This window comes from Myotis yumanensis, unplaced genomic scaffold, assembly GCF_028538775.1.
Source record: "Myotis yumanensis isolate MYYU_CA2020_CCGP unplaced genomic scaffold, mMyoYum1.0.hap1 SCAF_19, whole genome shotgun sequence".
In the NCBI taxonomy this organism is placed as follows: domain Eukaryota; kingdom Metazoa; phylum Chordata; class Mammalia; order Chiroptera; family Vespertilionidae; genus Myotis; species Myotis yumanensis.
In genome coordinates, this window is record NW_027223770.1 from 11,641,416 (window position 1) to 11,665,222 (window position 23,807).

Genomic DNA, 23,807 nt, shown 5'->3' on the forward strand with positions numbered 1-23,807 from the left:
CTACTGGGGACGGAGCCCACAACCTCGGCATATGCCCTGATTGGGAATCGAACCATGACCTCCTGGTTCACAGGTTGACGCTCAAACAGAGTCACGCCGGCCGGGCAAAACTTTTTTCTTTAAAGGCACATTTAAACAACCACTTCTGTGATTTAGGGCAGCGGTCGCCAACCCGTGGTCCACGGACCACCGGTGGTCCATGAGGTCTGAAAGGTTGGCGACCGCTGTTTTAGGGAACAGGCAAATCTCTGGTTGAAGACTGGCCTCTCCATCACCGCTGCTTGGATGTTGACGAGTCCTTTAACCTCTATGCCCCTGAAATTTCCTTATGTTACATACATAACATGGTGACAATATACTTCTCCGATAGAATTACTGAGTAATAAAGATCATAGAAGAGGTTACTTTTATGTACTTCAACTCCTAGAGAAAAAAGCCCAAAGTATTTAACATTTTATTCAATTTCTAGCATGTTCTGTGAGGGCCTTGAAAATAAATTTTCCTCTTTCATATATAATTGCCCTTCCCTTTACTGTTTATAGAGCAATCGGATGACTGAAGTTCTCAAAATGAAAACTAAAGCCAGAATGGTTCTATTTTGCTCCCTCTGCTGGCCTAAGAGCAGGATAGTACCAGGTGGGGCAAAAGTAGGTTTACAGTGTATGTGAGTTTATTCCTGTATTATTATTTATTAATTATTGGATTATTTTTCATACAAACAACTGTAAACCTACTTTTGCCCCACCCTGTACTACCTGAGACTAATAGTTCAAGATCACTTAAATATTTATTTTCATGAACTTGACTATAAAGATGTAATAGTATTGCACATAAAGATAAAACCCCCCGCAAAAAACAGATTCAGATCCTGGTGGGGTACCTCAGTTGATTAGAGTGTTGTCTCCATACGCCAAGGTTGCAAGTTTGGTCCCCGGTCAGGGGACACACAAGAAGCAACCAATGACTGTGTAAATAAGTGAAACAATTCAATATTTCTCTCTTTAAAATCAATAAATTAAAAAAAAGGGGACACACACACACACACACACACCCATTGTTTCAGCTCTTATAGACCTGATAATTAAAAGCAATTTTTTTATGTCAACTTTCTACTTATTAAAAAAATATATTTTTATTTATTTTTTACAGGGAGGAAGGGAGAGGGATAGAGAGTTAGAAACATTGATGAGAGAAACATCGACCAGCTGCCTCCTGCACACCCCCTACTGGGAATGTGCCCACAACCAAGGTACATGCCCTTGACCGGAATCAAACCTAGGACCCTTGAGTCCGCAGTCTGACGCTCTATCCACTGAGCCAAACCAGTTAGGGCTACTTTCTACTTTTAACTATTGTTTATCCTGGGGTTCAAGTCCAGAATTTTTTTTTTTTTTTTTTTGGTACAAAGGCTAGCTGCTCTCCATTATTTTCAAAATGATTAAGATTCTGCTCCTGCCGAAACCAGTTTGGCTCAGTGGATAGAGCATCTGCCTGCGGACTGAAAGGTCCCAGGTTCAATTCCGGTCAAGGGCATGTTCCTGGGTTGCGGGCACATCCCCAGTAGGAGGTGTGCAGGAGGCAGCTGATCGATGTTTCTCTCTCATCGATGTTTCTAACTCTATCTCTCTCCCTTCCTCTCTGGAAAAAAAAAAAAAAAATCAATAAAATATATTAAAAAAAAAAAAAAAGATTCTGCTCCTTTATATTTAAGGTTGAAAACCACTGAAAACACCCACATTTTCCAATTTCTTATATTTCCTTTGCTTTTTCTTCCATTTATAGTTCCACTAATTTTTACAACCACATAATTTAGTTCCAAATTTACAGGGTTTTATTTACTAATTTAACTGTGAATCACTTTTTTGTATTCAAAGTCTTAGATTATGTATTTGAAAACTAATTTATTAAACCTTTGTACACAAAGACGATCGATCATACCTGTGTCGCAAGCTTATATGAAGAATGAAGTTATAAAAAAATAAAAGGGGCATTAAAATTGATGTATGTAAATCACTTACAAAAATACCCCAAGTGGGATAAAGCTGCTCATCCCTGATTTTTCTCATTTGGTTGTCGAAGTTGAAATGTGAATTTAAAATGGTTAGAATTTTTTCTTTAAAAAAGTGATCTATTAAACTTATATACAAGATAATTAGCAAAATGTAGAAAGGGAAAACAATGTACAAAAGACGATAAAAACCATCACTCTGCACGGACACTCACAACCCAAAAATAGTATAAGCAAACTACCTCTAAACCTCTATACTCACATTCCCCCACACTGTTAGCAGTGAGAATAAAATACGGTAAGCCAGCGAGCCCGATCTTTCCATTCATTAAAACAGGCCTGACTTTAAGCCACAAATAAGCCTCGGACAGATTTTTAAACATGGGAGGGACAAACAGGAAGACGGTTCATCTGTCCACTTGGTACTAGTGACCAGGACACAAAGGTGTAGATCATGAACTAGGTCTTGGTGCTGTGTCAAGCAGTTACTCCGAAGTCTTCTTGTTTTTCTGCTGGTTTCGGGGTGAGTTCTTTAACAAGTTTCTTATCCTGAGGTACATTCCAGTCGATTCTGCCATATTCTCAAATTCGAATGGCATTATTCCAGTTGCGAACTTGCTCATGTCAGGGATAGGACTGTGAGTTTTAGTGGCTGTGGAAGGACTGGGGTCCAGGGGCAGGAGCTTCTGGCTGCCTCCGTTCCTGATGTCACAGTTCGATACCACACTGCCGTCCTCGAGAGGCGCACCTTCAGAGCCTCCCTCGGCAGACTCCTCCTTGTCCTGCCGACAAAGCAATGTCGCTTCAGACTCTGGACTCTCTGGATGTTCAACTTCTGATTTCTCTGCACAAGTGTCCTGTTCCTCGGGCTCAGGCTCATCTGGCACCTGCTTTTCAGATGGTTTTCCCTCTGGGACAGGCAGCTCTAGCTCGTTTGGACAAGGGGAAGAGGCAACCGAATTTCCAGTTAAAGGGGTGTCAACAGGAATGTCAGAATCGCTGTTGACGCTCTCAGCCTGCTCCAGGGCTGCCCATATCCGCCTCTGCTGCTCTTCGAGTTCTTCCAGAGTCAGCGTGTCCTCCTCCATAGGCACAGGTGCTGTCCTGGTCTGTGGTGAGTCACTGGGAGTCAGTGGTGGGGTGCCCTTGGGGAGCGGAGGAATGAAGGTGGGCGAAGTTCCCCGTGGTAGTGGAGGAGTGTTAGGGGGCAAGGGTGGCTGAAACCGAGTAGCATTCCCACTCGGAGATACATGCAGGGCCTCCGCATCTGCAATAAGAAAGGCAAGAAACTTTCATTGTCAGAGCACTTGGCTGTACTAACAAACATGTGTTACTTGAACTTGGGGATAGTCAGAGATTCAATGGCCGAAAATAACTGGCTTGAAGGGGAAAACCCTGTGGATACTCATACCTGACCTTCACCTCATCCTCAAGCCACCTGAAAACAGGGACACCTGCAGGGGAAGCTACGGGACCTTCCAGTGCCAGGAACATTAACCAACCCCTTGGCAAATGTTTTCATGCTGTTACATCATGTTAGAGCTAGACACTATGAACAACAGCATGGAGACACAGAATAATTTCTAGGTTGTCTCCTGTAGCTGAAGATGGAATTCGCGAAAGAATGCAGTAGAACGCTTGGCTGGAAATGTAGGCTGGCTGGACTGCTGAGTGTGTGGAAGGCAGGAAGAGACAAAGGTAGGCAGACGAGGCAGAGACAACCCTCGGGCTTATTTCTAATTCTGTGTCTCTAGTCTAGACTATTTGCCTGACCGGTGGGTTCACATGGTCATCACCATGTCATCACAAGGTCACTGGTCATCACCAGCTGGCTGTCCCCCACACACAGCAGATCCAACCTGTGCAAAACAAAGGATCTTCTTCCAAAATCTGGACTCTTCTCCTATTTGCTATTCTCGCTAATGGCAGCACGAGTAGTATCTGGCTAAAGACTCCAAAACTGAACCCTGCTGATCATCTGAGAGTCCTCCTTTCCTTCTGCCGCACCCAGGTCCTTGGCTCTCCGGGGTCCACCCTTTCCTGAAGATTGTCATAGTCACTACATTATTTCAGGCCATTCCTGTTTGTCACTTCAATAAATTCAATAAAAATTAGAAACAAAACAAAAAAACCACACAACACAGTTGGGAAGAATAACTGGGGAAGCTTGGCTCGGCTCTGCCTACTTCCTTGGACCAAGCTGCCACTGCTGGTCTTCGAGCACTGCCCTATCCGAGGGCCCAGGCCAGTGCAGGACTGCTGGGGCGCAGGGGGTGGGGGGGGGTGGGGGGGGGGGGAAGAGGAGGTGATGAGGGATCTAGGGCTGCCTAACTCAGGAACCCAGCACACCGCCCATTCATCTCTCAGACCAAGTATGTCTTCCAACCCAGCTTTAACCGCTGACAGTGGTGATGCTCGGATCTCCAAGAATAAAATTTACTATTTAGTTGGTGCTCACAAAGAGCTTCTTCTTTCTTACGGAACTCAGGAGCATGCGAATTTGTTCTACCTTCTCAATAAAATCACAAGATGAGGTGAAACCTACCCGAGTCGAGCTCCATGTCCGCGGGGGAACCCGAGCTGTTCCCCTTTTGCTTCTTTGGACTACAAGGGCTGGACCGAGACGAAGACCTCTTGGAGCCAGACCTCACACTCGGCTAACGGAGGAACCAAACCACAGTTACAGCGTGCAGACAAGAAATGAAACTTCATCCATCCCTTCACTTAAACATGACGCAGAAAACCAATCCAGAACCAAGTCCATGTCACTGGCGAATGCAGCTACCTTTTCCTTTTGATTCACCAGGAAAGAGCAAGAGCTTTTATACAGAGCAAGCAAGGCAATAAGATGCTAACGCATTACAGAATCCCACAGCCACATGCAATACGTTTCCATAGAAGACTCTGAAAGTCTCTTTACCGCTTGGAAGTTTGAAGTAAGGTAACTGGCAAACACGTCCTTCTGCTGACAGGCCTGCATTGGTATAGAACCAAACATCCTCCATTCCTAACGACGAGAAGAGAAGGAAGGAATAAGCGTGTACCTAGGAAACGCCATGCTTTGAGATTTCTGTTCAAAGGAGGTAAAGTGGAGGTATCAAATTACATTTCTGCTTCATACGTGACTTTTCCTTTTTGGGGGAATTAATGAAAATAATGGTGCATTGAAGGAAAGAAAAACCTCAACTCTGCCTACAGAACAGTCAGGACTGAATACTAAGAGCTACTTGACAAAAATCACTTGGCCCCAAAACGTCCTGCTTACTACAGGAAGAAGTTACAAGCAGTACCAACAAGGGCTCTTATCCGGCCTGGCTGGCTCAACCCTCTCCTGACTGCTCACTGCTCATTCCTCCTGACACATTCACTTGTGCTGTTTTCTATCTTCTGTTCTTTCCCTTTCAAAACTGATTACTCATCTTTAAGGTCCCACGTTTCTCTCTCATCACCAATAGCACATTCAACAGTGACTGTTACTAAGAATCACTCTGGGCTCTTGTCAAACCTGTAGATTCCAGACCAGGGGTGGGCAAACTTTTTGACTCGAGGGCCACAATGGGTTCTTAAACTGGACCGGAGGGCCGGAACAAAAGCATGGATGGAGTGTTTGTGTGAACTAATATAAATTCAAAGTAAACATCATTACATAAAAGGGTATGGTCTTTTTTTTTTTTTTTTAGTTTTATTCATTTCAAACAGGCCGGATCCGGCCCATGGGCCGTAGTTTGCCCACGGCTGTTCCAGAGACTGAGTCCATTAAGTCTAAGGGACTTAGAATGTGCATTTCCTATGAGGCTGCAAGGGGATTCCCATGTGGGCCGGGTCTTGGATCCACTTTCAGAGGCTCTGATGGCTTGTGCCAGGCAATTCAGCCCTTAATTTAGCCCATGCATTTTTTAAATTAAAATACTGCTGCTACCATCACCATCACAAGAGTTAATTGTTGAATTTTGAAACATAGAGTCGGAAAAAAAGTGTAGAAATCATTCTCATATAAGATGAAAAATTTTACTTTGAAAAAAAAAAACCACCACCATTTTTTTAAGGTATATAAGATTTCACTTAAGATTCTAGTCAACATAAAGAAAATTTAAAAGTTAAACACATTTACTTCTTTATGTAACAGTAATTGCTAAACAAAGCTAACATTTTGAACAATTTACACAGCTCATAAGAATAAAGAAACAATACACTTACATCTGGAATTCCTTTGGGAGTAGATATATTAAAACCTGGATAGTTTACCAATTTCGAGAGATCATAAGTGACATTTTGATTGTGCTGTATTTCTCCAGATTCTGTTTCCCCATCAGCAGCATCTATCACAGACCATCAAAAGGGTTAATATTGCTAGATGCTAATACAAATCTCTCTCCAGACCAAAAGCAGACCTGGAGGGTGCTTACCTTCATGGCAAGAGCATTATTCTGAGAAGGACTTTAATCACAGTATGTCCAAACCACTAGGTCAGAACTGTTCAACAACGTGCACGTGTTACTTTGATAAAATATTTAATATCTGGCAAATCTGGTTCTTCTATGGGTTGCTTAAAAGTCTATTTTGCACCTGGCTGGAGTGGCTCAGTTGGTTGAGTGTCGTCCTGCATACCGAGAGGTTGCTGGCTCAATTCCCCTTGTCAGGGCACAGGCCTGGGTTTCAGGGTCGATTCCTGGTCTGGTCTGGCCTCTTAATGTTTCTCTTTATTTTTCCCTCCATTTCCTTTCCTCTCTCTCTATTATCAATAAAAACATATCCTCAGGTGAGGATTTTAAAAAATAAAAAATAGCCTGGCCAGTGTAGCTCAGCGGCTGAGCGTCAAACCAAGAGGCCACTGGTTCGATTCCTGGTCCGGGCACATGCCAGGTTGCGGGCTTGATCCCCTGTGTGGGGCGTGCAGGAGGCAGCTGATCGATGATGTTTCTCAGTCATCGATGTTTCTATTTCTCTATCTCTCTCTAAAAGTCAATAATATATATTTTTAAAAAAGAAAATAAAAATAAAGAGATTTTATATGCATGGGATAAAATAACATTAGACCATTGTCAATTGAGATGGAATAGCCATTTCATCTCTTCTGCATGCATGGTCTAGACCAGCCGTGGGCAAACTACGGCCCGCGGGCCGGATCCGGCCCATTTGAAATGAATAAAAGTAAAAAAAAAAAAAAAGACCGTACCCTTTTATGTAATGATGTTTACTTTGAATTTATATTAGTTCACACAAACACTCCATCCATGCTTTTGTTCCGGCCCTCCGGTCCAGTTTAAGAACCCATTGTGGCCCTCGAGTCAAAAAGTTTGCCCACCCCTGGTCTAGACAAATGAAAATAAATAAATAAATAAATAAATAAATAGATTTAAGAAATTCTGAATTATCCACAGCCTTTTGTCCAAAGAATCCCTACCCAAACAAATAAGCTAAAAAAGAAAAGAGTTTGAATATTAGCATGACCTGAAGATTTATTAAAAGGACTGTGCTAAATACCTCTTTGGTATTGTTTGAGAAGGGGGAGGAAGCGTGATAAATTTTCTAAAAACACTTTTATTTTTAATTGCCTAAGTAATATATAGAAACATTTTCATTTAAAAATATTTAGAGCATTAGAGATAAAACTAAAATCTGTATCCTATCCTTTTTCCTGTCTCAGTTATGGATAAGCACTGTTATGTCTGCTGAATATTGGTTCAGACATTTGCATTTTATAAAAAAGATTTATTTACTAGCTACCATGTGCCAGGCAGGCACTGTGCCACATGCTGGGGATATATTGAGTACAATGGATATGGTTTTAGCAATTGTAAACCTTACCATCTAGTTGGGAAAATATATACCACTCAAGTAGAACAGAAATAAATATAAACGGTGACAGGGTCTGAAGGAAGCACACAGGGCACGGTGAGAAAAACTGGAGGACAGTGGGTGAATGAGGTGGTCAGGGAAGGCATCTATGGGGCTAAACCCTAAAATCTAGATGATTCTTGGTCAAGATCTTTTAAAAATATTTTACATAAATAAGTATTTAGAGAAAACACAGGATTGTTTCATCCACGTGGATTTCTTTCTTTTCACAACATGAGATCAATGACGTCGCAGTGTGTAAGTAATCCAGAAACTTGCTTTCCACTTGGCATTGCACAGAGATTTTGCCATGTCAGCTCATACAGGTTTATTCCACTCTAAATATTGTAGGGATTCCACAGCCCAGATCTACTGGGGTTTATTTAGCCATTCTCCTGTGGGGACTTCATGTTGTTTTTAATTTTTACTATCATGTTCAATGCAAAAATATATACACACCCAAGTCCCCTATGCACAAGTGTGAATATTTTTAGAGTAGATATCTAAGAGAGGAATTCTAGATTATAAGAGGCCATATATATATATATATATATATACATATATATATATATATAAATAAAATATTTTATTGATTTTTTACAGAGAGGAAGGGAGAGGGATAGAGAGTTAGAAACATCGATGAGAGAGAAACACCGATCAGCTGCCTCCTGCACACTCCCCACTGGGGATGTGCCAGCAACCAAGGTACATGCCCTTGACCAAAATCGAACCTGGGACCCTTGAGTCCGCAGGCCGACGCTCTATTCACTGAGCCAAACCGGTTAGGGCGAGGCCATATATATTTTAACTTTTATAGATCTCCTGGTATTGGTGGTTATATCTGTTACCATTACTGAGAAAGGCAAGGACTTAGGGGCACTAGCTGGAGAGTTGGTACTCTGGCCTAGGCAGTCATTGAACAGGTCTAGATAACCATCCGACAATTCATAGTGAGATTTTAGTTCCTTCTTTGCAAACCAAAGAAAATGCCATCATGTTATTTTTTGTTGTTGTTAACTCAGCACACACTAAAGAAGACAGACATTCCTATCACATTTTATCGATTTCTTAATTTTAAAAAAATAGACAACACTGAAGGTGACTTATCTAACCTGATATTACCTTTTCCATCATAGAGCGCAAGCCCTGAATTCTCCAGTTCAGCCTCTTTGAGCCATCCTGGTGGGTATCCTAGCTGGCGCATTCGATATATAAAAGGTGGCAGGCTCTTATCTGTCACACCAAGTGCATCCTGAAGTTCCTCACTAAGTATAAAGAAAAAGGGAAGATGAAATACTGTCTTGTTTGGATGAAAACACACACTATTCCAATGTTTTAAAATAATTCTTACATTACACAGCATGTGGCATGGTGTCTATCAAATATATACACGGTGTTCCCAAAATACGTATACACACAACGTCTGGAGATTCTATTACATTTTGAAAATGAAATGTATTTTAATAAACACCACCTTTATAATTATTCAAAGTGTATGTATACATTTTGGGGAGACACCCTGTAGTTAAGATTTCAATGAACGTTTTCAAATGACTTGATGTATATTATCTGCTAGAGAAAACTTACATAATGATAATTACCCTAAATACACAATGTCTCAAATACTGGGGAAACAGAAATGGCATTCTATAGGAAACTGACAACAAGTACCTAATAACGCCTGGCTTGAATCTTCCAAACCTTTCTTCGACTTCGTCTGCATGGTACCGCTGCTGAAAGTTCTGATTGTTTGCTTCACCACAAGCATCCAAGTACTCTTTTCTCTTTTCGCTTATTCGAGCAGCATTCCGAGGCTGAATCGTAATGTATTTGAAAAGAATGGTATCAAGCACTTCAGAAATATTTCAGAAATTAAATAAATATAAGCACTTTGCTTAGGTCAAGCAGATTATTTTAGTTTTTAATGTATAAGGAACAAGTATAAAAGAGGCTGGATATTTTAGAAAAATAAGCCCAAAAGAGAAGCAGTCACTTTAATGTTTTATTACCTCAGTATTACCATAACATAAAATTAAGTTTTAAAGATATATTGTCTAAAAATTAACTAATAATCTTCCATTCATTTCAAATACAGAGCACTGTAATCAAGTTTTAAAACAATCTAACACCTTAGAATTTAAGTAAATTTTTCAAAATCCAAGACCACAGGAAATTAACAGAGGAAGTTTCTTCATATCACACAATGCCATAAATATGTTGAAAACACTAGAAAGCTCTGGTTCAAAGATATATTTTTTCATGGGAAAAAACTTTACCATTGAGCAATCTTTCATTTGATGTTCTTCGGAACCACAATTGAAACAGTGAGGCCTTGGCCTATTTGGTCAAAAAACAAAGATTTTCACAATGTAAGTGAAACTATATAAGCAAATCGATAAAATTCTAGATGACAGCAAAGTGTACCAGAACTTAGAAAGTACACTGATGACAGATTACTAAAATCTGCAATGGATACACTTTCAGCTCCCGTACTTGGTGATTTAAACAACAGCACTTTTAACCAAGAACTGGATGCTCCTGATTGATCTGTTCCCTCTGAGTTTTGCCAGTGGTTCGTACCAAAAGCACCAAGGCAAACAGATCATATTCCTTTAGGCCACATGGAAAGGGGCAGATGGTTTTAAGGCAGCAATCACAGTGACAGCAACAATTTAAACCTTTCCACCCACCCAGACACACTAGGCATGAACCAATGAATTTCAATCAATACCAATTTAAACATTTAATACAGGTCTCTATATTAAAAATATAGCTTAATCTTTAATTTATTTACAGTAAGCCAGCAATAAAGAATATTAACTTTTCGAGCTAAAGGAGTTTATGATTTTTTTTTTTTTTTTAAAGCAGAAAACAAAATAAAAACAACTCCCACACAAACCTTTTGGCCTTTACTTGTATTTCTTGCCCTTCTAGAGAAACAATGTGGCTGAAGACTTGCTGGTACCTTTAGTACATTTTATTAAGGAATGGTTATCATTGTCTGCAAAATTTGGTAAAACTTTTAAAAGGTGAACTTAATGGCAAGATGAATAAAAGATCTTCATTCACTATGTAGGATACTTGGGTATTTCCCATCCTTCGGTAAGCTGAGGGTTTTCATTTAGTAGCGGTTGCCCCAATTTATCAAGGCAAAAATTAGTAAAATACAGGACACTTCCTACAACCTGCAGAAAACAAGTCAAAAAATATTGCTATTGAAGCAGGAAAAAGAAGACATTGAGTAATGTAAGACTATGATTAATTGTTTTAACAATTTATTTTGGATGAAGTTATTAGAAATAATCAACTCCCTCGTTAGAGGAGCCAGATTTTGATGTGTAAGTAAAAGCTACATGTTTATATTTCCCTATGCCTCCACGATTATTGAGCATTTTCTCTTTGGATCATTACTATCAGCTGTACCCTCTCCAGACTTAAAAAATAAAAACTTGCCCACAATTCTCCCTTTTCTTTCCAATTCCCCATATCGGTTTCCCTTACAACAAGGCCCTCAGAAAAGTGGTCTGTGTATTGATTCCATTTCCTTTCCTCCCAGTCTTTTCTTTTCCCTCCTTTTTTTTTGGGAAAAATCTCATACAGAAAAGTTGAAGAAATGGTATAGTGAACACTCATGTACCCTCCATCTAGACTTAACAATTGTTAATTGACACTTTAGTATGCACATCTGTTTTCCCTCTCATTCACATACTCTCATTTTTTTTTCAGATTTACTTTTTACTGAGCCGTGTAAACAATGTAAGTCACCACCACTGTCATCACAGTATAAGCCATTATTTTATCTGGCCTGAGATGAGTACAAAAACTTCCTAGTTTCCAGTTTCCGATTTTTATACTTCACCCCTACGTAATTCAGTATGGGCCTTCTAAGAATAAGAACATTCTCTTATAACCCATCTCTCTACATTCTGTAAGGCCAGCCCTTAGTCCCCCTCTGTGTGATTCCAGACCCGTGTTATGAAATATAATTTAAATGCTGGTAACCCCCAATGTCATCTGACTGCTCCTAGACTCCAACCGTGTATATGCCAGTGTCAACTTGACAGCCCTCACTGGCCATGTAAGAGGCTTCTCAAATTCACCTATTTAAAACCGCACTAGAACCCTATCCTCTCTATACCTGCTCCTCCCACCAGCCTTTCCCATCACAGAAAAGGCAGCAACGTTCTTCCAGTTGCCGAGGACAAAAGCTGGAGTCATTATGACTACCCTCATTCTCATATTCTACATCCAGTTCATCAAAATATTTGATCAGTTCTACTTTCAAAGCATCTGCAGGTTAGAAGTCACTTCTTATCGCCGCCATCATCATCTTGGTCTAAGCTATTTCATCTCACCTGTGATAAGTGCATTAACTTCTTAACTGGTTTCCAGCTTTCATATGCAACCAGCTACAGACTTTTCCACAGAGAGCCAGTTCTTTTATAAATTCAAGTTATATCACATCCCATTTCTACTTAAAATCCTCCAATGGCTTCTCATCTCACTCAGAGTAAAATCTGAAGTCCTCACTGTGGCCTGGAAGGCAATGTAAGGATCTAGATCAGTGGTTCCCAACCTTCCTAATGCCTCGACCCTTTAATACAGTTCATGTTGTGGTGACCCCAACCATAAAATTATTTTCGTTGCTACTTCATAACTGTAATGTTGCTACTGTTATGAATCGTAATGTAAATATCTGATATGCAGGATGTATTTAGGCAACCCCTGTGAAAGGGTCGTTTGACCCCCAAAGGGGTCGCGACCCACAGGTTGAGAACCGCTGATCTAGATCATCTGCTGTGCAGTCAGAGGCATGGATGCAAAGCCTGACTTCACCACTTCCTAGCTAAGGGGCTACTGGCAAGTTACTTAGTTCCCATATCTGTTTCCTCATCTGTAAAATGAAATGAACGACAGTATCCTCAGGAGGAACATCTGCAATGAGCTTAGAATAGGCAGTACTGGCTATGTATAGTGGGCAATGTATGCTTACTTCTGCCCCGGGCTTTCCACTTCCTTCTACTGCCTGGAACTCTCCTCTCAAACTGCAGTAAGGCTCACTCCCTCAAATTACTCACGTCTTGGTTTAGAGAGGCTGTCACCAAGTACTCACTATATAAACCAAATACCCCTCAGGTACTAACTCCTCAGCCTGCTTTATTTTCCTTCAGAGCACTGCCTTCCCCGCTATAATGTAATTCAAGGAGGGCAAGGACTTTGGCTTTCTTAAAATTTTATTACTACGTCCCTGAAACCTACAACAGTCCATAGTACAAAGGAGCATTTAGTAAATAGTTATTAGTATTTATTAAAGAACAATATTAGCCCAGCCAGCATGGCTCAGTGGTTGAGCCTCTCTAAACCAAGACGTGAGTAATTTGAGGGAGTGAGCCTTACTGCAGTTTGAGAGAGGAGAGTTCCAGGCAGTAGGTCATGGTTCAATTCCCAGTCAGGGCACATACCTAGATTGTGGGCTAGATCCCCAGTAGGGGGCGTGAAAGAGGCAGCCAGCCGATCAATGATTCTCATCACTGATGTTTCTCTCTCTCTCTCCCTCTCTGAAATCAATAAAAATATATTCAAAATAAAATAAAGAATCAAATTAACAAATGTGTACAATTCCCATTTTCCAGGCAGGTGCCACTAAATCCCAGAATCTCAGTTTAGAAGAGAAATGAAAAGTGATCTGGTTCAAATTCAGAAATCTTTCTTTAAAGTGCCTGATAGCATCTCAGTCTTTGTCTCCAGTACCACGGAATTCGCTTTTTTTTAAAAATGAGACAAACCACTTTGTTTTTTACAGGTCTGATAGAAATTCCTACGTACTAAACGTTGAGTTGAAATGTGCCTGTGTTCTCAATCCAATCACTGGGCCTAGTTCTGTCACGTGGCACTGCACAGGATGACCTAAAATGACACCTTTGCAAATAACAGCCTTCATTGCATTTGTAGAGATGTGACCTCCCTTGTAAATCTTTTCAATGAGATGTGTGGGCTTTTCATCACCCCAGCAGCCCCATGTTTTTAAAGCTGTGGTTGATCAATGGGACACAGTACTTCATAAACATGAAAACTAGTCTTCCTCTCATAGAACCCAGGCTTACAGCATCATCTTAAAAAAATTGTAAGTTGCAAAAAAATCACACCAGTGCATCGCATTGACATTGCTCAATTCCGCACAGGTACTGAAAAGGCCTAAGCATAGGTTCGTCCCTGTTAAGCTTCTTCTATTTAAAATGTTCTCAATTTCTTATCTGCCATCTGTGATATTAACTATGTACCCCTCTCAGCTTCAACCATTTGTAAGTTCAACAGCATGTTTTCTACACCTTCCTCCAAGTCCTTGAAAATAAACACAGAGAGGTCGGTCAGGATGAGTCAAGTCCTCCAGGCAATGCTGACTGTGCCTCCAGGTCACAATAAAATAGTCATCAAAAAGCAAACTATAGTATTTAAAAGTTGAAGTCCACACGGTTGTTTGTAACAAATGTAATGAAAGAATGTGTGACCATTTGATGGCATGTGACTATCCACATTATCATTTAAATGCTGCCCAACTGACACAGGATAGGAAACATGTACCTGCAGAATTCCAAAGCTAAAATGTCCAAACTTACACTAAAAGCTTCCTTGTTGTTTTCAATGGCACTGGATTCTTCTACTTTATGGTCCTCTTCTAGCATAACGCTGGATGGCTGACACAAAGAAAAACACACATTACAAACGGTAACCAAGTTGCAACTTTAAAACTCAAATATTAGCAATTTGGACACACCCACTTTATTTTCTAATACATACACAATGGTATCATTATGGTATATAAAAGTCTGAATTCACTTGGTCATAACTAGGGTGAGTTAAGCTAAGCTAGGTAGGAATGCTTATGAAAGAAATTTCACAAGTAGGAAAATTAAAAAAGATATACAAACTGACTTCTGAAGCATTAGCATATACTATGACTTTCATGTTAATAAATTTATGGAACTTTCAACATTTGAACTGATAAGGCAGACTTTCGTTTCTCTTGAAATCAGATAACCAGAAAGATTAAAATATGTAAATTTATATTACTAGTCAATTCTACTATCATCTTCACTGACCTCAAGCCACCAAAATATTCTCAAGTGTACCTTTAATCAAAACGTTAATATTAGTGTTTTCTTGTTAACTGTATTTCCCATTTCTTGAATCTTCAAAAATTGTACATAGCCCGGCTGGTGTGGTTCGGTGGTTGAGTGAACCAGGAGGTCACGGTTCAATTCCCGGTCAGGGCACATGCCTGAATTGTGGGCTTGATCCCCAGTAGCGGGGGTGGAGGAGGCAGCTGATCAATGATTCTCTTATCATTGATGTTTCTATCTCGCTCTCCCTCTCCCTTCTTCTCTGAAATCAATAAAAATATATATTTAAAAAATTGTATATAGGTGAAAACTAAAGGTGATTTTAAATTTAACTAATCAGAATACTATTCTCTAACTTCAGATAGACAGCTCAAGATCCTTATCTGAGAGACTCACTTTAATTTCTTTTTTTTTTTAAATATATTTTATTGATTTTTTTTTATAGAGAGGAAGGGAGAGGGATAGAGAGCCAGAAACATCGATGAAAGAGAAGCATCGATCAGCTGCCTCCTGCACACTCCCCACTGGGGATGTGCCCGCAACCCAGGTACACGCCCTTGACCGGAATCGAACCCGGGACCCTTGAGTCTACAGGCCGATGCTCTATACACTGAGCCAAACCGGTCAGGGCTAATTTCTAATTTTAAAAAGGCCCCACAAACATAATTCTGATTTTTTTTTTTTTAAATATATTTCATTGATTTCCTACAGAGAGGAAGGGAGAGAGAGATAGAGAGTCAGAAACATCGATGAGAGAGAAACATCGATCAGCTGCCTCCTGCACATCTCCCACTGGGGACGTGCCCGCAACCCAGGTACATGCCCTTGACCGGAATCGAACCTGGGACCTTTCAGTCCGCAGGCCGACGCTCTATCCACTGAGCCAAACCGGTTTCGGCCATAATTCTGATCTTTTAAACATAAATTCATGCTCTAATATTCAGAGTAAAATGTCTCCAATTTATTTGGGCATGCTATTTATTTAACGTGTGTGTGTGGGGGGGGGGCGGGGAAGGACGGCACATGTTGGCTTTAGGGAAAAAGAATCCATATTCTATAAACTTAAGAAATATAGACTTTGGAGGAGCCTAAAATTAGTTTTCTACACAAATCCCCATGTCCAAGTTAGAAAATGAAAGAAAAGCCTTCAACTTTTCATACAGTCAGGTCTGAATCTGACTCCCATGAGAAAAGGAGCCACGATCCAAAAGAAAGCCATGGCTGCTGGGCGGAGCACAGAGAAAGAAGCCAGGTGAAAGACTGGAGGGGAACAGACCATCTTCATCATTTTGGCTTTGATTTAAGAGGATCCTGGTGGCCTAATAATTATCAGTGAAAAGCATAATCTACTAATCTTAAAGTCTCTTAAGTTTGAAATACCTGGGGCAAAAGATTAAAGGAAGTCTTTTCCACATCATTTTTCTGCTGTTCCTCAAATCTTCTTACTAAATTTGATACAAATTCCTCTATTTCTTGATGATATTGCCTGCAGGAGAGCACAAAATGGTCAGAACTCAGACAGTAAAACAAGGAACAGAATAAAGTCAAGATTATGCCACGTGTCATTTTTGTTACTTTGTTTCAGATTTATCAAATCATTAACTCTGTAACAACTCAGGATCTATAGTTGGTGCCAAGTTCACAAAACAATTACAACTCAACATAGTGCTTGGCTCATGTGCGCTAAGAATAAGTGGACTTTTAAATAAGTTTCATGTATTTAACTTCTAAATTCATAATACACGCAAGTAGTTTCATATCCAAAAGAAGTGAAAGGGTTACACAATGAAATGGCTCCTTCCCACCCTGTCTGTTAGCCACCTATTTCTGCCACACAAAGGCAACCTATGCATTCGGTTCTTCCGCATCCTCCTCCCAGAGACTCTCTATGCACAATAAGGAAATTCAATGCATAAATATTAAACTTGAAAAAGAAAACAAAAATGCAATGCCAGCAAAACTACTGAGGTCTACTTCCTCCAGCTTTCCAGCTCTAGAACCACATTCATAAAACTTCTTCAGTCTCATGAGGGAGGTCCCGAAGGAGCCCAGCTTAGGCTGCAGTTGGGCAGCCAACTTCCTCTTCTGATTCGAGGATCTGTTAAGTCTCTTTAGCTCTGACATTCTAAGATTTTTGCAGGTGGGTGGTGCGCAAGTTAGACTGCCGCAAGCTAGAGTAGATGCCGATTCTAATCTGAAGGTGACAATGGTGTTCGAGCCCAACTGTGCCGGGCATCTGGCTGCTGCTACACTCACCACCCAGCTTCCCTTCCCCTCAGACCCTCAGGTTCCTCTTCTGCTGAGACAAAGAAGGTAATGGACCTGCCCCAGGGGGACCACTCTATGTATGGTTCCCTCTTCCTTCTTCACTTTACCCAGCACATAAGAGAACGTGATTAAGTGACATGGGAGGGGGCAAGCAACTGTCTGAAATGTCTAGAACCAATCTTTGAGGAAGGGCCTCAAACCATTTCAGAGCACTAGCAAGCACTGCAGGAATGCAGTCATACTAGACTCAAGCATGCTGAAAGACTTTCTGCAAAGGTCTAGTTTTGATATTAAAAAATATATCATGCCTGGTCAGTGTGGTTCAAGAGCTGAGCATCGATCTATGAACCAGCCAATCAGTGATTCTCTCTCATCATTGATGTTTCTTCTCTCTCCTTTCCCTTCTGAAATCAATAAAAATATATTAAACAAATATATATATAATGTGGGGAAGCTTTGAAGATAGCCAACAGGGAAGACTGTTACCTGACGTGGCAAGATAAATGGCTAACATTATTGTTGCAGTGGTTACTGTGTTTTTTTTTAATTAGGCAGTGGTTCTCAACCTTCCTAATGCCGCAACCCTTTAATACAGTTCCTCGTTGTGGTGACCTCCAACCATAAAATTATTTTCGTTGCTACTTCATAACTGTAATTTTGCTACTGTTATGAATCGTAATGTAAATATCTGATATGCAGGATGTATTTTCATTGTTCGCGACCCACAGGTTGAGAACCGCTGAATTAGAGGCTATTGGAGTCTTACAGGTGATCACTTAGCTACCTAGGAGGTGGTCACTATTAACATCATGTTTCCAGTGAGGAAACTGGTATGCAGAGAGGGTCAGTGATCTGCCCAGGTTCAGATATGCAGAAAGAAAGAAACCAAATTCTAATGTCCTTGCTCTTCATCAGGATTCCATAAATTTTAAGTAAAAGAATAAAGATGGGAGAAGTACAAATGAAAACAGCATTCTTACAGAAGACATTGTTTCATAAGCACATGAATTCATTATATTTAGAAAAGGGAAAATGACTTACTTTGAAATAACATTGTTCATAAATAGAATCTGTAACAAAGGTCCATCTAACTTGGTGTTGTTCACCAATATTCCACTAAAACAGAAGTTAAAACATATTCTTAGAAGAGTTAAAGCAAAACTTGCATACATACATACAAACACATGACCTATATAATTCCCAAGTACCAAAGATAATAGTTTCCGTATAAGACCAGGAACAGTTTTCTCAGGAAAAATCTGTTTCACCACTTTACCTACTTTAACGGTTTTCCACAGAGGTATCCCTTACATAACATGTCTTTAAAATATATCACAAAAAATTAAAAACCACAGTTAACCTTTCAGTTTTCAACAACAAAGTTTCTTTACCTGATGGCTGTTTCTTTGTAAATTAGGGAGGGGGAGGGAAGGGAAGGAATGGGTAAACCAGCAGGTTACAAGAATATATTTCTAAAAGAATCAGAGTGAATTTGCCTTAGAACTATATAGGAAAAATACACACTTTATAAATAAATGGATAGGTTATTTTCGGAGGGCAGAGCACATTGCACGAAATATCTCAAATCCAAGATTTTAAAGTAGAGATGGAAAAAGCATACTGTTCTGGATTTCACTTTCAAATACTGCAAAACAAAGCCAAAAAAAAAGCAACCTGGAAAACTGCAATACATCCTGTCGGGAACCTGGGACCAGTTGAGTCTCTGATTCCTTCTCACCTGCCTCATATATCTATACGAAATACATCAGTCTGTATTTGGAATTGTTCTCATCAAGTAGAGAAATAAATTTAAAATATAAAGTTGTTTCAACTTGAGCAAACTTCAGTTTATAAAAGATACATCCTGTGTGTAAAACCCCATGTAACTGCATGGTCTTTGGCTGGAGCCCAGCTTGAACAATCAGCTATAAAGACGTTCAGTTGAGGACATGTGAGTAGGTACTGGGCTGGGAATGTTACCAAGGAAATCATGACAATTACGAGGTGTGATAATGGTGGTGTGGTTATGCTCGAAAAAGTATTTTTTTTAAAAGATACATGCTAAAATATTTGGGGTGAAATGTGCGCATGCGATTAGAAAAAAATATGGCAAAATAGTCACTGGGAATGTAAGTGATCAAAAATGGGCATTGATTCTTCTTTTCATGTTCTTTGAAATGTCTCATAAAGTAAAAACCAAACAAATGCAATGTTAATTGGATAAATAGAGAAACTTCTGATCCAAACCAAGAGACTTGGGGTACAAATTTCCCCTAAATAATTTTATTTCTTTTTCTTCCTTGGTTTTCTGTAGAATGCTTTATCAGACACTATGGAGGGCACTAATTCTAAAAATAAATTCCTTTTTCATTATTTTAATGTTTACTTTTTATAAATTGGCATAACCCATGACACCGTAGTCATTTGAACACAGGTGATTATAATGCACTTTAAAATGCTTAATGTTTAAATAATCAACTCTATTGGAAAACGTGCTTATCTAAAGTATATTTTAGCCGAAACCGGTTTGGCTCAGTGGATAGAGTGTCAGCCTGCGGACTGAAAGGTCCCAGGTTCGATTCCGGTCAAGGGCATGTACCTGGGTTGCGGGCACATCCCCAGTAGGAGATGTGCAGGAGGCAGCTGATCAATGTTTCTCTCTCATTGATGTTTCTCTCTATCTCTCTCCTTTCCTCTCTGTAAAAAATCAATAAAATATATTAAAAAAAAAAAAGTTTCTCTTTCAAAATCTTGAGCAAAAAGAGATAATTTGTTTAAAAAAAAAAGAAGTATATTTTAATATATAAAAATTACGATTTTTGAGGAATCGTAGTTATAGTCAATAGTTAATAACTAACCAAAAATTAGTTTAAATCCATAAAGGGTGCTCACATAGACGAGTAAAGGTAGGGCACAGGGAAGTTATTCTGAAAGGCATCTAAATTCTAAAATTTTAAACTTCTCGTCACCAGGGAAGCCAGTTAGTTACTCCAGCAGATACCACGCATCAGGCAGCCCAAAATTCTGAAAGCTTGAAAATATCTGTACTTTAACTAATATTTTAGATTAATACTGTAATTTTAATTCTGAGTTCCCAGAAACATTTGTTGACTAACCAGCTGGGTTGACAATGTGCCTGTTCTGATCATTAAGTCAAAATTTTCTGGGTTGTTCCACAAATATTTCCGCCCAGAAAGTCAGTTTAATGCAACTATGAGAATTTCAAGTGTTACCCCCATAAGTTTAAAAAAAAAAAAAGGATCATTACTCTGATTTGAGTAGGCTGAACATATAAAAATGATACAAAAGCCCTAACCGGTGTGGCTCAGCAGATAGAGCATCGGCCTGCGGACTCAAGGGTCCCAGGTTCGGTTCCGGTCAAGGGCATGTACCTTGGTTGCAGGCACATCCCCAGTGGGGAGTGTGCAGGAGGCGGCTGATCGATGTTTCTCTCTCATTGATGTTTCTAACTCTCTATCCCTCTCCCTTCCTCTCTGTAAAAAATCAATAAAAATATACATTTTAAAAAAATGATACAAAAATCCTCAACACCCTTTTTATAAAGAAACTATGATTAGATATTAACATCAGGATTAAAAAGGACTACTATGGTGTAATTTCAAGATCTCATACCTTGGTCGAGTCAGAATGTTCAATTTTCTTTTAAGTTCTTGATGTTATTACGTGTTAAGGAGTATAAGCCCTCATTAAACATTCATAAAGGTCATAAAATTCAACTACTAACTTTCACTTGTGACAGAATGTTATACGGTTAAAAGACACGCAACTACTTTGAAGATGACAAGGTTACTGAGCTTCTTTAGACTAATACTGTAATTCTGTTGCAGGGTTAGGCATTTGGACCTAAAAATTCAAGTACAGTTTTCATTCCGTCCAACACAGACATTGCAAAGGCACCATGCCCTGAAGCTGAGAGGAGACTAACAGGCTGGACCAAAAACGTTATTCAAACAGCAGTGTCCCCTCCACAGCTCAACACTCACTCACTTAGGAAAATGTTCCAGGGCAAAAGCATCCTGACAAGCGAGAAAGTCAATGCGGCACAACAAACTGGTAACGACTTTTGTATTTTGAAATTTTTCATAGTAACATACTGAAGAAAAGGGCATCATGAAAAAAAAAAATCAGACTTCAAAACCTTAACAGATAATTTACCAACCGCTTTTAGGGATCTTTAAAATTCTAAAAGGAAAAAAAACCCCACCCGAACCAATACAGAAACTGTATACCAGTACAGTTTCTTAAAAAATCCCTAAGACCGTAAATAAACACACTAACAAGTCTTGCTAGAAAGGCCGTCATCATGGTAAATAAAGCCAAATGGAAACATTTGGCGCCTTTTCCCTACAGGTTTGCAACGCACCTTCACTTCGGAAGCGATTTCGAAGTGGAAGGACTTGAACACGAATCCCCAATCTCACTCAGGCCATTAACCATGTCGCTTTGCACCCCTCGACTCCTCAAGGCCCCCAAACTCTAATCTTGGGACCACTAGCTCTGCACAGGCACACACACAAATAAGTAAAAAATAAATGAGGTCTACGCCGAAGTCTCACTGCCCGGTATCCCCCAATACACAACGGTAACAGGACCGCAGTAACTAACCGGGCTGCAAACAAAACGAAAGCGGGCGACTCCAGGAAGTCTACCATCGAGCAGTGGCGAGAGTCTGAAATGACCCTAAAAGCCGGCCCCGGACCGGGTGACGGGAGGAGCGAGTCCGGATGCGGGTCGCCGGGAGGTTCGGCGCCGAGGCCCCGGGGCAGCTTACGCAACCCGAACCCCCGCTTCCCAGCCCGCCGGAGGGGGCGAGACAAATTTACACCGGGTTCCGGCCCAGTGGAATCTCCGCCCGCGCCCCGAGGGGCACGGCCCCCACCCCACGCCCGGGCGCCGGGCCCAGCGGGCGGGAAGGATATTCTCGGCGCGGAGCCGCTCGATCGTCTCCTCGCTCTGCCGGAGCCGCTCCCGCGGCCCCGCGTCGCCAACCCCGTTCTCATCCTCCTCGTCGCCGTCGCCGTCCTTGAAGCGCGTGTGAACGGGCTTTGGGAGCGACTCCTCTGGGTGGTCAAACGCCTCGAACAGCTCCAAATCCCCAAAATCCACCTCTGCCGCCATTTTGGGCTGTGGGAGAGATTCGAGAAGAGGAGCTGGACACCCGGGCCGGGGGTCAAAGGTCGTAGGGCGGCACCTCTCTCGAGGGCGCTAAGCCACCCAGTAAGGTTTTCTTTAAACGTAGGCCCCGGAAGCGGCAAAAGGGGCGGGCCAGTCCCGAGAGACTGCAACTACCAAAATGCAATGGCGTCCCTCATACCCACTTCCGAGGTTGCTGGAGAGCATGGCATGCTGGGACATGTAGTTTCTGACTGACTTAACTTATTGTTTGCATTGCATACTGGGATTGCTCCTTATTAAACGTTAACAAAGCTATAGTAAATCAGAATGTGTTGAAACAATATGGGTTGTCCTCGTTATGCATCTAAAGCTGAAAAGTCGGAACACATTCTGGTGTGCATGCCAAACAACTATGGGACTTTAGTTTTGCCACGGACTACCTTTGTAATCTTGTATAGTTATTTCAGTTTATTGGGCTTGTTTTACTTTTTCATGAAGAACTAGCTAGATAGTCCTGGCCAGGTGGTAAGTTGGTTGGAGCCTGGTTCATACCTAAGTTGTGGGGTCTATCCCTGATCAGGGTGTAGATGGGAAGCAACCGATCGATATTTCTCACATCAATGTCTTTCTTTGTCTCCCTTCCTCTCTAAAATCAAACTTATCATCAGGTGAGGATAAAATAAACTAGTTAAACTATTTTAGATGTCTTGTGCTCAAAAACGGGGATCACATACTAAACCTGACAAGCTCAGGGGAGGCTTGGGAGACCTAAACTACATAGAATGATCTGAAATTAAAACAAAACAAAAAAAAGACCCAGAGATTGAGGATATTTTTTTCCCATAGATTTTTAGAGTGGAAGGGATGCAGAAATGGGGGGTGGGGGTGGGAAGTGAGGAAAAGAGAGAAACGTCAATGTGTTAAGACATCCATTGACTGCTTCCCAATGCACCCAGACCAGGGCTGGGGATTGAATCAGCAACCGAGATATGTGCCCTTGTCGGGGAAACTTAACCCATGAACCTTCCACTGAGCCAAACCAGCCAGGGCTGAAATTAAAACTTCCTAAAGGGAATTTACGGCATGTAGTCATGTCCTGGGCTGGTATCATTTCTTGACAAAGGTCAATCTTTACCTTAACAGTGCCTGTCTTTTTTTTGGATAATGTACCTTTGGAATGTCGGTAATTTTTTTCCAAATCCCTCAGGGCACCATCTCCCAGGAGACCACAGAGCTCCTCATTGTTATTGTTGTTAATTATCCTATACCCACTTAAGTAAAAGATGTCTCAATTCAAGACCTATAGTCAAGGCATATATAAGCAGCAACCAATGAATGCATAAATACATGGAACAACAAATCAATGTTTCTCTTTCTGCTCTCTACAATCAGTAAGAAGTTTTATCCCAGCTGGTGTGGCTCAGCAGTTGAGCATC

The 23,807-nt window shown here is 40.7% G+C and overlaps 1 protein-coding gene across 4 annotated transcripts; it reads right to left on the reverse strand.

The window, feature by feature from the left end:
• Positions 1-1,888: 1,888 nt before the first annotated feature.
• ZCCHC8 (zinc finger CCHC-type containing 8) lies at positions 1,889-23,029 on the reverse strand. 4 transcript variants are annotated; one of them, XM_070399618.1, is made up of 14 exons: positions 22,174-23,029; positions 20,869-20,909; positions 18,277-18,351; positions 16,348-16,453; positions 14,464-14,541; positions 10,928-11,031; positions 10,746-10,811; positions 10,123-10,183; positions 9,518-9,660; positions 8,969-9,111; positions 6,206-6,327; positions 4,929-5,015; positions 4,554-4,665; positions 1,889-3,275 (listed from the first exon to the last, which is right to left on the reverse strand). In XM_070399618.1, exons 1-14 carry the CDS (start codon positions 22,372-22,374, stop codon positions 2,494-2,496), a joined length of 2,121 nt encoding a protein of 706 aa, XP_070255719.1. In that variant the 5' UTR covers positions 22,375-23,029; the 3' UTR covers positions 1,889-2,493. The 4 variants fall into 4 exon arrangements, with proteins under 4 accessions (XP_070255719.1, XP_070255720.1, XP_070255721.1 ...); XM_070399619.1 differs by lacking the exons at positions 20,869-20,909; positions 22,174-23,029 and adding an exon at positions 21,862-21,879; XM_070399620.1 differs by lacking the exons at positions 18,277-18,351; positions 20,869-20,909; positions 22,174-23,029 and adding an exon at positions 17,544-17,606.
• Positions 23,030-23,807: the final 778 nt, after the last annotated feature.

Bases quoted from the DNA above. Each gene is read 5' to 3' on its own strand.
- ZCCHC8 (XM_070399618.1), bottom strand. From the start codon at position 22,374: ATGGCGGCAGAGGTGGATTTTGGGGATTTGGAGCTGTTCGAGGCGTTT. The intron at 10,184-10,745 runs GTTTGTGTGGGA...TTGACCAAATAG, and splicing joins ATACAAGTAAAGGCCAAAAG to GCCAAGGCCTCACTGTTTCA. The intron at 9,112-9,517 runs GTACTTGTTGTC...CTTTATACTTAG, and splicing joins TTCAAGCCAGGCGTTATTAG to TGAGGAACTTCAGGATGCAC.